This window comes from Ambystoma mexicanum, chromosome 8, assembly GCF_040938575.1.
Source record: "Ambystoma mexicanum isolate Mex_15411 chromosome 8, UKY_AmexF1_1, whole genome shotgun sequence".
In the NCBI taxonomy this organism is placed as follows: Eukaryota; Metazoa; Chordata; class Amphibia; order Caudata; family Ambystomatidae; genus Ambystoma; species Ambystoma mexicanum.
Genome location: NC_090929.1, coordinates 620,893,131 through 620,907,104, shown reverse-complemented (window position 1 = coordinate 620,907,104; position 13,974 = coordinate 620,893,131). Strand labels below are relative to the sequence as shown.

Here is a 13,974-nt window from a genome sequence, read left to right as displayed (position 1 = left end):
AATACTCTACAACTACCACTAGATGTCGGCCTATGCAAAGCATGTGAATGTAAGCAGATGCATGAATCAGAAATACGGTTACGTTGAGTAATGTAGGACTATGTGAATAGTACTTATCTTTTGGCCTACTGTATTTAAAATAAACCATTATTTTTACAATACATAGTCTCAGTTCTTTGGACTATATGTGCTACAATTTCTTTGTACTGGCTTATAGCCCCCTCTCTCTCGTAAAATGAGCCTGGCTGCCCTGTCAACGCTACATAATATTTCAGGCGGTACAGCCTTATACTAAGAGTGGAGTTTTGTACAGCCTCAGATATGGTTTTAAATAGCCCTTAGTTGGACTTTAAAAAAACTGTCCCCAATAGGGGGGCAATGGGCTTTGCACCCAATGTTACCCTATGGTGGACAGGGGAACAGTTCAGTTTAGCCACCCCCCCCCACTGCCCCCTTCACACTGTTGATTTGGGGACAATATCTTCCGTCATTTGTTTGTGTGATGGGTACCCAGGCTTTGCAGGTTTGAGTGCTTTTTCCAGTCTGGTCCAAATGCAAGATGCTATACCAGAATGTTGATGACTGCAGAGTGTTGCGGTGCAGACCCCTTCAGGACGCTTCACAGGATGAAGTGGAGTTCCATCTGTCAAGACTTGGAGGCAGCAACGCCGACATTTCATGCGTTTTGGGGCTTCACTTGGAGCAGCGATTGCTGCAGCAAGAGACCACGTGGGAGCGGGTCAGTCCAACAGCCAGTCGGTGGGCACTTCCGAAGACACTTGGAGCATGAAACCTCGAGTAGGCCTTGAGACTAGTTGGTCACACTAATCCAAGGGCTGAAGCACTGATGAAGGTCTTGGGATATCCGGCCGAGGAGCAGGACTTAATTGGCCCAGTCACTGGAGAGGATGTTGGTCCACTGCAGAAGTCATTCTCTGGTTGTCGGTGTGCTGCTCTTCACTGGAATCTTGGCACGAATGTAGATCTGATGAATGGATGCAGATGTCATCTTATCCAGAGTTTGTTAGAATTAAGTCCAAACCCACAAAATGGAAAGGATCTGCCACATTCAAACAGCCAGTAGCTAAGAATTGGTGCAGCCACACTGTGTGAGACTACACAACACTTATCTGATTGGTATTAGGTAACCCACCTTTTGGTATAGGTCTGTACTACACAAGTTGGTAGTGTGACTGGGCAGCCAGGCTCATCTCAAGAGGGGTAAATGTGAGCTGTAGAGCTGTACAAGTGAAATCCGTATATACAAGTAGCCAAGTAACATTATAATCAAGGTTTCAGTTAGTTTTATTTATTTAACATCAGTTTTTTTAATCGGCATTCTTTAAAAAGGCAAGAGATTGCAACAATATGAATAGACTTTGAAATTACTTTCTAGAATCAATAAAGCCAGTGAATAATCTTTGGATATGCTTAATACATTTCTCCTACAACCTGAGGTGACTTCAATCTCAAGGATAGTTTTTGCATCTATATATTACACCAATATGCTTTGTAGATTCTGTGTTGCAGAAAGGAAAGGTGAAGGGAAGTAAAAAGGTTGGTTTAGCAAGCCACAACCTATGGGGGATAAGCAATACCAAAGTCGATGGATTTAGAAGAGTGCCTTTAGGGATCTAGGACAGCTAAAGTAATTTGGACAGTCTACAGTTCTGATGCACTTCTTGGATAAAAGTCTTGCACAAAGTTAGTGAAGACAAATCACTTGTAGGAACACAAGCTGTTAAGCTGGTGCAAAGGGAGTTGAAATCAACTCAGAAGGGTAAGCAGGTGCCATTCTCAAGTGAGACAACACGACTTAAGGCAAGAAGGTGTGTACCCCCAAACCCCAAAAAGTACCTTTGGTTAGAAGGAAGGGGTCCAGCTGGATTCCTTCTTGCTACAGCCAAGCAGGCCGTGGTGAGGGGACTCTGAATCGGGATTTCCTGCTTCTGGAGGCTCCTGTAGCTTTTGGCTGGATTCGTTCCACAGCAGACGTTGCACTAGACTATGGACACTTGACCTCTGGCATTGGGCTTCTGCGGCAACAGAGGCACAGCAAGTCAGGGATTGCGCCAAAGGGGAGATTTAGTTCTGTGGGAGCTTCTCTGTCGAGGTGAAAAAGGAGGTCGGTAGAGCAGCAGGGCTTCACCGGACCACTGAAGGTCCAGGAGGTTGCAGCAGGCTTCTCTTCACGGCTTCTTCTTTGGATGTTTCTTCCAGTGGTCAAGTGTCTGTAGTCCCAAGAACCTCACCTTTTTAAGCAAGTTTTCCCATTCATGTACAGCCTAGGCTGCCAATCACACAGCAGGGTGGTTGTCCTTTCAGGGCAGCCAGCTGGCCAATCGGGACTAGTTTTGTTCAGCACTCCTAGAGACAAAGGACCGGGGGGTTTCGGGGCCCTCCCTCACACCCTGTCCTTCCACCCACACTGGAGCCAGGGGCGGGCTTCAGGGCTGAAGCCTGCCAAAGGCAAGACAAAGGGCTCAAACCTGTCTCAACGCACAGAGTAAGTTGGGAAAGGCCTCACAAACAGAAAATGGTGAAAAAACACAGGGCGGGGGGCATTGTAACAAAATGGTCACCCATGGGTGCTGTACTGCAGCTGAGGGCACAGCACGAGGATAGGAAAAATTAAACCACAGCCACCAACCATTTAAGTGAGGGTAACACAAACCTGTTATATGAGAAAGTAGGATAAGGGGCTACTAAGTAACTCCCCAGCACTCCACATAAGATGGTGTGCTGGACCTACAAAGAGAAAAGGTAAGTGGTCAATTTCATTTTACTATTCTTGGGAACTGTAGTTCACCGAAGAAAAGGTATTTAAACCTTAAGAGAAATTTAAAGGATTTCTGTGACACTGCACTGAAGGTGCTGTGCCACTATACAAAAAGCAGATGCCTATGGCGTTCGTCGGACTCCAAAAACAGTGGAAGCATAAAATCCAAGTCAGATAAACACATGAGGGAGAAAAAGGTCCCACTCACTCAGTAATTAAAGCAAAAGAGCTGGCATTCTGTTAGGTGGGGGGAATTTAGCACAGATGAACTTTCTCCCCAACAGTTGTCCAATTGGGTTAGACTACTGGTTTCACATCCGCCCAGCAGCAGACTCTGCCACCAAGGGAAGTGGACTGGAGGTTGGGGGGAGATAGTGGCAACAGCTCCAGTCCCCCTCCCTTTGGATCATAGACAAAGGCTCACTAGCCTGTGAAAGATGAAGCTTTCACGGGCAAGTGCATGACTTTATATGGGATTTCCTGACCTGAGAGGGCAGAAAGAAGGCCAAACTAAAATATGGCCAAAGAACACGCCGGAAGCCTTGTGGCGCGGCCATCTTTGGGTGCTAGCCACCATTTTGTAGCCATTTGCGGTAAACTCGTAAATACAAAAACTGTAAAAATATTACTGCTGCCTTGGGCACATATAAAAAGTAACCAAAAACCCAAAAGAATAAAAGCTAAGGAAATAATTATCCCCCTTGCGCTGCAGTGAAAGGTGCTGTGTACAATCTACAAAATACAGGAATCCAAGTACTGACAGTCTTCGGGGGTGGGGGAGGCTAGTCCGTTTCCTGATGACAAGTAAAGGAAAGGGACGCTGAAGGCTTTAGTTCACTTCAAAAAGTCAGTTTCTCTGCGTCCATTTTCCGACATCTGAAAAACTTCCATGGTCTCCTCTGCCCTTTCACCCAGTTGCTCATCTCCGAATCCGCACCTGTCTGGCAGATCTGGCAGATCAGACTTGCCTCCCTAAAGTGGACGGTCCTTTAACTGCTCCCATTCATTCCTACAGAACATTGAATCTGTTTTGTAACTCTTCAGAATTGACACCTGCAATGGGACTGCATTTTTCACATTTTCCCTGTACTTAGTAATACTATATACATTTTTCCATGAACTGTATGAGCAAGGTTACTGTTTCTAAAATGTACTATCTCCTATGCCTTTTATGTATTCGCAGGTGTGCATTTGTATTCATATTATTCTTTAGGGTGGGCCAGAATGGTTGTGGATTACTATTATAGGCCTTGGGGATTTTTAACCTTTTCCCTCATGGTACTCTTTTTATCCCATATCCTACTATGTTGGGTGCTGACCAAGTCTAAGGCCTTCCAGTTAGCTTGTGCCTTTAGGACACTGTCCATTGCTGTGAAGACCCATATGAGACTTACCTACTTAAGCTTTGTGGTTCCCTGGTTCTTCCTAACCCTGTTACTTGGTTGGGTGCTCACATCTGGTAGAGGGCCCACGTAGTCATTGTGGACTAGGAGAGTCCTTATATAGGCATTAATGTTTTTATAATCTGCTTGTTATCGTTTTAATTCTGTATTCTCTACTTACTTGAACTTAGTTTTATGTAGGACTTTAAAGTATAGATTTTTCAGTATATCTGCATAGTGTATTTTCTATAGATGTGCGTGGACTCATTTTTAACTTTGTGTCCGCCTACTACCCCCTATTAAGCCTAGTCACTCTGTCCATGTTGCCTACTATGAGAGGTTTGGCTTCTTTTTTTGTCAGCTGTTAAAATTCCCCCAAATTTAGTGGTTGCAACATCCTCAGCAGGGGGGTGGTACAAAAACAACCTTAACTACAATCGTGGGTAGAAACTGGAACCCTGTTTACATTCTAGAGCATAAATGGTTCAGCAGCACAGTAGTGATGTGCTGACCGACAACACAGCATTTCTTCTTTGAACCTTGGGTAGTGTCTGCTCATCGACAGGAAATCTGTACTGTGGAGTAGTCCCGTGTTGGCAGCCATGTCATGCTTAAATCAAAGAGAACTGTATTGTGTGGGTGCTTACAAAGATCAGGGCTGTGTTTTCAAAAGTCAAGATTGGTCGCTTGCCCTCCAAATGGGCAAGCGTTGGGTGAGATGTGCGCTAGGGAGAGTATTCGAGGGGATTGGGTCCTCCGACGTATTCCATATCTATGACAGGTAATCGCCACAGCTGTGCTGCTTCGGAAACTTTTTTCGGCGTCCTGCGTCGATGCGACGTCGTCGAGGACCTCCTCCGACGTCTTCCGATGTGTTAAGTAGGACGCATGACGCCCGTAGCCTCAGTTCCGTTTTTTCCGCGAACGTGTTGCTTCGTGAATCTCGGTTACGCCTCGACTCTTTGGAGTTCTGTTCTTCTCGGTTCTTCGAACTTGTTCGTTTTTGTGAGAAAATCCTTCGTAAAAAGATGTCTTCTACTTCGTCTTCGACCCCGCGTCCGGGCTTCAAGAAGTGCGGGGAGTGTGGGTCCAAGATGTCGCTGACGGACTCGCACAACGCCTGCCTCTGGTGCCTCGGGGAGGCCCACGACACGGATGACTATCGACTGCCAGTCGCTCACGTCCAAAGCCTTACGGGAACATAAGAAGTTGTCGGGTGTCCAAGCCCCGGAAGTCAAAGTCTGCGGGGCTTTCGACAGACTCTCTGCGTCGTCGTCGGAAGTCTCGTGGGCCTCCTTCTAGGAGGCGGTCTCGCCACTCCTCGGCCTCTTCAAGGCATTCGCGGAAGCGCCGACGGCGGTCGTCTTCCAGGTTCTCTTCTGAGGACTCTGCCCGGCACGTCGCTTACCCCACCAGCCGTGCGACGCCGGAGGAATGGGCTTCCTTCGGGAAGAAAATGCTGGCGATTCTCGAGTCGCGGGGTACTAAATCGTCCGCGCCCCCGAGTGAGTTCGGCCGTGAGAGGTCGAGACACCGATCGCATGAGTGGTCGGCACGGGTCACGGGAGAAGTCCCGTTCGGACAAGGGGACTCGTTCTCGACGTACTCGAGACTGTGTGCACCTGTGATGTCTTCGAGGAAGACATCGACGCCTGAGGCGTCGACGGGCTTTCTCGAGGCTCTGGCTCCGAGGAAGTCGTCGAAGCCGTCGACGCTCAGGTCGTCGAAGGACACGCTCGGAGCTCCGGCTTCGAGGACTGTGTCGACGCCATCGATGCTGGCGGCGTTGCATCTGACGTCGACGCCGATTTACTCGATGCCGATCCTCTCGACGCCTTTCGAGGCCGGGGTGTCGGAGGTACCCCGTGGCACCCTAGAAAGGCTCTGGTTAAGAGCAAGCACTCTCGAGTGCCTTCTTTTCACCACCTGGAATATATTTCGGAGGTGGATGAGGATTCTGATGGCCCGGTTCCTAGTCAGGTTCCAGAGGAGATGGTCTCGGGCCATAGCCAATTTGACGATTTGAGGCAGTCACTGCATGATGCCAGTGGACTGGATACCTCTCCGGAGGTGGAGTTTTGTAGGCAGGAGCCTGGCTCTCATGCCGATTCCTTGTACCGGCGCCTTATGGCTAGGGTCTCCGAGTACTTGGGATGGTCTGCTCCCCCAGGGGAGTTTGTGCAGGATGATCTCACGGACATCCTTGATGTTGGTCCCCCAACTGACCCAGTACTGCCGTTTCACATGGCTCTACAGAGAAGGGTGGCGGCGGCTTGGACTGGTCCGGAGAGTCTCCCGGCGGTGGGCAGGTCCTTGTCGCGAAAATACCGTCCAGCCAGTAGCGACCCCTGCTACTTGACCAGGCACCCTACTCCGGAGAGTTTGGTGGTGCAGGCGGCCACGGCCCCGGCAAAGCAGGCATCGTACCCTACCATCCCTCCTGATAGGGACGACAAACGTTTTGATGGCTGGGCGAAGAAATTTTTTTTCTTCGGGTGGTATGGCGCTTCAGGCGGCCAACTCCACATGTGCCTTGTCTCGTTTCACACGCACTCTGTGGAACTGTGTTACGTTAGAGGCTGAACATATTCCCGAAGGGGACGAGCGGGATGGTTTCCTTGCTATGGTCCAGGATAGTAAGGATGCCATGTGAGTCCGTTCAGTCGGGTTTGGACATGGCTGAATGTGTCAGCAGGTCCATGGCGGTGAGCACCGTGATACGCAGGTTTGCGTGGTTGTGGAAGTCGGGGTTTGCTCCTGATGTGCAGTCCCGGCTCTTCAACATGCCCTCTGACGGTGAACACCTTTTTGGCAGCAAGGCTGACGAGAGGCTTGAAAGGTTGCAGACCTCCAAAGCTGCAGCAAAGTCGTTGGGCGCTGCAGTTTGCCAACCTCTGCCTTTTCGTCCTAGGACAGCAATGGAGGGGTGGTTCCTTTCGCTATTACTCGTCCTTCAGTAAAGCGAGAGGAGCTAGCAGTCAAAGAGGCCAACGCAGGGGTACCAGAGGTGGACGACAGGGTACCCGTGGTGCCAAGGCCGCTCGGGCAGTTGCCTCTTTGCCCTCAGGTAACGCCGCAGCCGCTACCACTCAGTCATGAGGCCATGTTCCATGGTTTGCCGGTTGGGGGAAGGCTCGCGCAGCATCTTATAGAGTGGCGTGCCATTACTTCAGATGTGTGGGTTCTGGAGATCATAACCCACTGCTACTGTCTTCCCTTTCGGGAGTGGCCTCATGACAATCCACCAGGGAACCTCTTTGAAGAGTCCGGATCCGCTCCTTGCGCAGGAAATTCAAGCCCTGCTGGAGAAAGGCGCCATAGAAATGGTGCCTGTAGCGGAGAGGAACAAGGGATGGTATTCCCCTTATTTTTTGATTTCGAAGAAAGACGGGGGATTGAGACCCATCGTGGACTTGCACAGTTTGAACAAACTCCTCAGGAAGGACAAGTTCAAGATGGTTACTCTCTCTCAAGTCCTCCAGGCCCTTCAGCTTCAGGACTGGTTGGTGTCTCTCGACCTCAAGGATGCTTACTTCCATGTGCCGATCCATCCCAAGTACAAGAAGTACCTGAGGTTCGCGGTTGGCGACTCGCACTTTCAGTTTCGGGTCCTGCCGTTCGGATTGACCTCCGCCCTGAGGGTTTTCACCAAGCTGGTGGTGGTGGCAGCGCATCTCAGGCAAGGGGGGGATTCACGTCTACCCCTACCTGGACGAATGGTTGATCAGGGGGAGCTCTCCCGAGCAAGTCCTGGATCATCTGTCCGTCACCTGCCACACCCCTCACAGGCTGGGCTTCTCGCTCAATTTAAAGAAGTCCCATTTGACGCCAACACAGCAGCTCCAGTACATCGGAGCAGTGCTCAACACTTCCCTGGGGCAGTGTTTTCCTCCCCAGGTGAGGGCTCTTCACATTCAGCAGATGGTACACAAGTTTCAGCATGCCCAGACGCTCCCAGCGGTCGAGTTCTTGAGGTTGCTCGGCCTCATGGTATCCTGCATTCTTCTGGTGCCAGAGGCTCGCCTGCAGATGAGATCTTTGCAGTGGGCACTCAAGATGCAATGGTCGCAGTCCTACGGCAGGATGTCGGACCCGGTTCAGGTGCCGCCCTCGGTCGCCCAGGACCTTCTGTGGTGGGCCGTCGAAGGCAACTTGATGAAGGGGGCTCCGTTTTGGCTTCCCTGGCCGGAGGTGACGATCGTGACGGATGCATCCCTCACGGGATGGGGAGCTCATGCCAACAAGCTGACAGTCAGCGGTCGTTTGTCTCCGTCGGAGTCCAGACTCCATATCAATCTGTTGGAGCTGAGGGCCGTCAGGCTAGCCCTGAAGGCTTTTCTGCCGACTGTGCGAGGAAAGAATGTCCTGATCCTGACGGACAACAGTGGCCATGCACTACCTCAACAAAAAGGGGGGGGGGGCAGGGTCACTTCCTCTGTGCAGGGAGGCGATGCAGCTCGAGTTCTGGGCCATCCAGCAGGAAGTTTCAATCTCAGCAGTTCATCTGGCCGGAGACGAAAACATGACGGCGGATGCTCTGAGCAGGCAGAGCACGATCTCTCACGAGTGGGAGTTGGCTCAGGAGATTCTCCTGGAGATCTTTGCCCTTTGGGGGACCCCTCAAGTGGATCTCTTCACCTCCAGTGTCAACCGGAAGTGCGAGAGGTTCTGCTTGCGGGAATTTCCTCCAAAAGGAGCCTTAGGAGACGCGTTCGTGGTGGAGTGGTCATTCCCACTGCTGTACGCGTTTCCTCCAGTCCCCGTCATCCCGCAAGTGCTGCAGAGGTTACGGAAGTTCGGTTCCCGGATGATCCTCATTGCTCCGGCGTGGGCTCAGAGGACGTGGTACCCGGACCTTCTCGACTTGTCCATCTGTCCTCCACGTCGTCTTCCCTACCGAGAGGATCTGCTCTCACGGGAAGGGGGTCAGGTTCTCCATCCAGAGGTCGGATCCCTCAACCTTCACACTTGGCTTCTGAAAGGTTGAGGTATAAGGATTGGGACCTCCCTGAAGACGTGATGGAGATGTTGCTCTCGGCCCGACGGCCAGCAACAAAGTCTCTGTACCGTTGGCGTAAGTTCTGCGACTGGTGCAGAGTTCAGAATGTGGATCCTTTTGCATTGACATCCCCATGGTTCTGTCCTTTTTACTTTCTTTGGCCCACAGGGGCTTGCAAGTGGGTACCATTAAAGGTTACCTGGCGGCGAGGTCCATCTTTAAGCGCTCGTCTGAAGAGTGTTCCTACTTTAAAATCCCTTTAATTTCAGTTTCTGAAAGGACTCGCTAATGTGTTCCCTCCGTCACCTTTCCAGGTGCCCGGTTGGGATTTAAACCTTGTTAAGTTTCTTATGGTTGCTCCGTTTGAGCCTTTACATTCTTGCCCTTTGAGGCTGTTAACTCTGAAAACTGTGTTTTTAGTTGCGGTTACTTCCGCTCGCAGAGTGAGTGAGTTACAGGCACTTTCAGTTAAGCCACCCTTCACTGTATTTCACAAGGACAGGGTTGTCCTTGGAGTTCGTCCTTCTTTTCTTCCGAAGGTGGTCTCGGAATTTCATTTGAGCCAGAAGGTTGTTCTTCCGGCGTTCTATCCTCCTCCACATCCTGGTAAGGAAGAGGAGGGGCTCCATAGGCTTGATCCTAGGAGAGCTTTAAGCTTTTGTTTCACGCATGTCCCGGGTCAGAGTGGACGATCAACTCTTTATTGGTTACGCTGGAAAGCGTTTGGGACAAGCTGTGACGAAACAGACTGTCTCGCTGGATTATTTTGGCCATCTCTGAGTGTTACCGCTTGGCGGGTAAAGACCCACCGGCTGGCTTGTGGGCCCATTCTACCAGGGGTATGGCTGCATCTACTGCCCTGCAGAGGGGTGTTCCTATTCGCAACATCTGATGCAGCCACCTGGGCTTCAGTACATACATCTGTACGTCACTATTCCCTCGATTCCATCCGAGGACAGGATCTGGCCTTTGGCAAAGCGGTCCTTTGCTCTGCTATTTGATTGGCAATTCTAAATTTTGATTCTAAATTCTTTCCCTCCTCCTTGCTATGGTACTGCTTTGGGGGTCTGTCATAGATATGGAATACGTCGGAGGACCCAATCCCCTCGAAGAAGTTACTTTCTTACCTGGTAACGTTCTTTCGATGGGATGGTCCGACAACGTATTCCATATCGCTCCCTCCCTACCTTCCCCGCTGCAGAATTTCTTTTGCGATTGCAGCTTACGTTCCGCAAGGCTTTGTGTCTGACTGGCAGTAGACTAATGTCACACGTTCTGGGGGAAAAACTACAACTGAGGCTACGAGCGTCGTGGTCCTACTTATAACATCGGATGACGTCGGAGGAGGTCCTCGACGACGGCGCATCGACGCAGACGCCGAAAAGTTTCCGAAGCAGCACAGCTGTGGTGATTACCTGTCATAGATATGGAATACGTCGTCGGACCATCCCATCGAAAGAACGTTACCAGGTAAGAAAGTAACTTGTTCATCTGTTCCAGTCTTTACTTATTGCAATCAAACTTGATTTGAATTTGTCTACAAGTGGTATTCAGGCTTCTAGTGAATGCTGGTTCAAATTAAGTGGTAGCTTGGTACTTATTGCAGGCTTGCCCAAGTTACTAATATGCATGCGAACATAATGTTTGAATATTATAAAATGTGCAACGGTGCTTTTGAACCATTGGTAACCTTTGGTTTGAGAAATGTGCTACAGTAATAAACCTCTTTGTGGTGATTGAATCACATGAAATGGTAGGTTGAGTAAACAATGTTTTCTCATCTTTTGGCGTTTAGGTATCCCCGAACTGGCAACCAAGAGCTGGCACTAGCAATTTCCTGCTGGGTTTTCAAAGAGGAGGGAGTGCTGCGAGTTGGGAAAGTGTCCCACCACCGCGTTGGAGAGAAATCCCCACCTAACGCTTATACGGTCACTGATCTTGTGGTAAGATTTCGATCAGCTTTTGGCAAGAGTGGGTAGGGGGTTATGGGTGTACACAGAGTAAACTTTACTTTAAAAAAGAATAGATTCAGGGATGGTCTGATGAATGCTGCTTTGGACTCTGCTGTGGATTGGAGGTGAGTGGGAACCACCTTGAGCTCCTGTATGAATTTGCCATGCTGTTGTGCATTTTTATTTGTAAATGTGCTCCATGCGCAGTAGATTCCCCTCTGGTTTCCCGCTCCAGGCTTGTTCCCTCCTGCATCCCGCCCCCTTCCTGATTGGCTCAATCACTGCTCTTAATACACTGTGCCAGGGCAGCTCTCTGCCCAGCAGCCCCAGTGGCTAAGGGCTCCAAGGCAAAGGGTGGCTCCTACATTGGCAGCACCAACTGTGTCTGCGGGTGTTGGCAGGGGAGGCCAGCCATCAACCAGCAGCAACCATCAAGCTAGGTGTGGCCTGGGTGGGGAGTGGAGCAATAGCACTACTCAGAAGCCCTGACACTCCACCTACCCCAGAACATAGAAGACCAGGATATCAATACTAACCAGCTTCGCAGCGTGATATCATTGTGAATATTAGCCATTGCCACATTTAGAGAGAACTGTGAATATTAGCTTGTCACATCTAGGCAGGATTGTGATTATTGGCTTGCGTCACATCTAGGCAGGATTGTGAATATTGGCTTGTGTCACATCTAGGCAGGATTGTGAATATTGGCTTGCGTCACCTCTAGGCAGGATTGTGAATATTGGCTTGCGTCGTATCTAGGCAGGATTGTGAATATTGGCTTGCGTGTCATGTAGGCAGGATTGTGAATATTAGCTTGCGTGTCATGTAGGCAGGATTGTGAATATTAGCTTGCGTGTCATGTAGGCAGGATTGTGAATATTAGCTTGTGTGTCATGTAGGCAGGATTGTGAATATTAGCTTGCGTCACACCTAGGCAGGATTGTGAATATTAGCTTGCGTCACACCTAGGCAGGATTGTGAATATTGGCTTGCGTCACACCTAGGCAGGATTGTGAATATTGGCTTGCGTCGCATCTAGGCAGGATTGTGAATATTGGCTTGCGTCGCATCTAGGCAGGATTGTGAATATTGGCTTGTGTCGCATCTAGGCAGGATTGTGAATATTGGCTTGTGTCGCATCTAGGCAGGATTGTGAATATTGGCTTGTGTGTCATGTAGGCAGGATTGTGAATATTAGCTTGCGTCACACCTAGGCAGGATTGTGAATATTAGCTTGCGTCACACCTAGGCAGGATTGTGAATATTGGCTTGCGTCAAATCTAGGCAGGATTGTGAATATTGGCTTGCGTCACATCTAGGCAGGATTGTGAATATTGGCTTGCGTCGCATCTAGGCAGGATTGTGAATATTGGCTTGCGTCACATCTAGGCAGGATTGTGAATATTGGCTTGCGTCACATCTAGGCAGGATTGTGAATATTGGCTTGCGTCTCATGTAGGCAGGATTGTGAATATTAGCTTGTGTCATGTAGGCAGGATTGTGAATATTAGCTTGCGTCACACCTAGGCAGGATTGTGAATATTGGCTTGAGTCTCATGTAGGCAGGATTGTGAATATTAGCTTGTGTCATGTAGGCAGGATTGTGAATATTAGCTTGCGTCACACCTAGGCAGGATTGTGAATATTAGCTTGCGTCACACCTAGGCAGGATTGTGAATAGTAGCTTGCGTCACATCTAGGCAGGATTGTGAATATTAGCCTATGTCCCATCTGAGCAGGATTGTGAAGATTGGCCACTACCACATCTAGAGAACTGTGAATAGCCTGCGTCACAACTAGGCAAGATTGTGAACATTGGCCATTGCCACATTTTGACAGGACTGTGAATATTGCCAGTGCCACATTCGGAGAGAATTGTGAATATTGGCCTACGTCACATCTGTACAGGATTATAAATGTTAGCCGGTGCCACATTTAGAGAACTAAATATCTGATTGCGTCACATCTTGACAGGACTGAATATTAGCCAGTGACGCATCTAGCTAGAAATGTGGCGATATTCACAAACGCACATCCAAAAAGAACTTGGAAATTAGCACGCGTCACATCTAGAGTGAGGACATATAACCCACTAACCCAATGCTCAAATCTTGGCATACCTAAATCACACGAAAATCCACTCAACCATCTTTTCGCTCAGCAAACTGCACGCACTTCACCACACCAACAGCACACAAGGTCTTGCGTCGACCCGATATTCACACCAAAGCTTTGCGCACAGTGAAAACCAAACTGAAGCTGCCAACAGCACACCACTTCTCACTTTTTTTTGTTCCCTCTTCACCTGACTGACCCACCCACCTTCTTATTTGCAGATCCGCCTGAGAGCATGGGGACGAATTCTGTTGGTGATGGTGCGCAGTACAAATACCTTTTTTTTTTTTTTTTAACATTAACATACTGCTTCATCAGTACAAAGTTGTCTGTCTCTTATTTGCCCATTAGATAGAATTCCGTTTTTGAGGGTTTCTGCTGTATTTTCTGTGTTATGGGGCTCCTAAACCTTATTTTTGTTGTTGGGAGGACTTGCACTTGATGATCCCCTGCCAATGCAAAGCTTTTAGTATTCTATATGGTCCTAGGGTAACCCATTGAGTTTTGGCCACACGCCTACTTCCAATCGTGCCACAGCTGGTATACTAAGACCACTCCAGTTTTATCCCCACGGCACTAAACCTAAGACAGCTTTTCTGTGGGTTTGCGCAAATAAATCCCCATGCTAAAGTGGTGACTGCATCACTAGATGCTGAGACGGCCTTCGATTCGGTCTCTTGGCACTACCTTTTTCAGGTTCTCTGACTTTTGGAATGGGCCCGTACTTTTTGCAATGTGTGAAGTTAT

At 49.2% G+C, this 13,974-nt stretch overlaps 1 protein-coding gene across 1 annotated transcript in view; it reads left to right on the top strand.

Annotated features, from left to right (window-relative positions):
* DDOST (dolichyl-diphosphooligosaccharide--protein glycosyltransferase non-catalytic subunit) overlaps positions 1 to 13,974 on the top strand; it is a 320,262-nt gene that overhangs the window by 176,876 nt on the left and 129,412 nt on the right. The window contains exon 8 of the mRNA XM_069610325.1: positions 10,956 to 11,103. Coding sequence (XP_069466426.1) covers positions 10,956 to 11,103 — 148 coding nt within the window. The remainder of the gene's footprint in view (positions 1 to 10,955; positions 11,104 to 13,974) is intronic.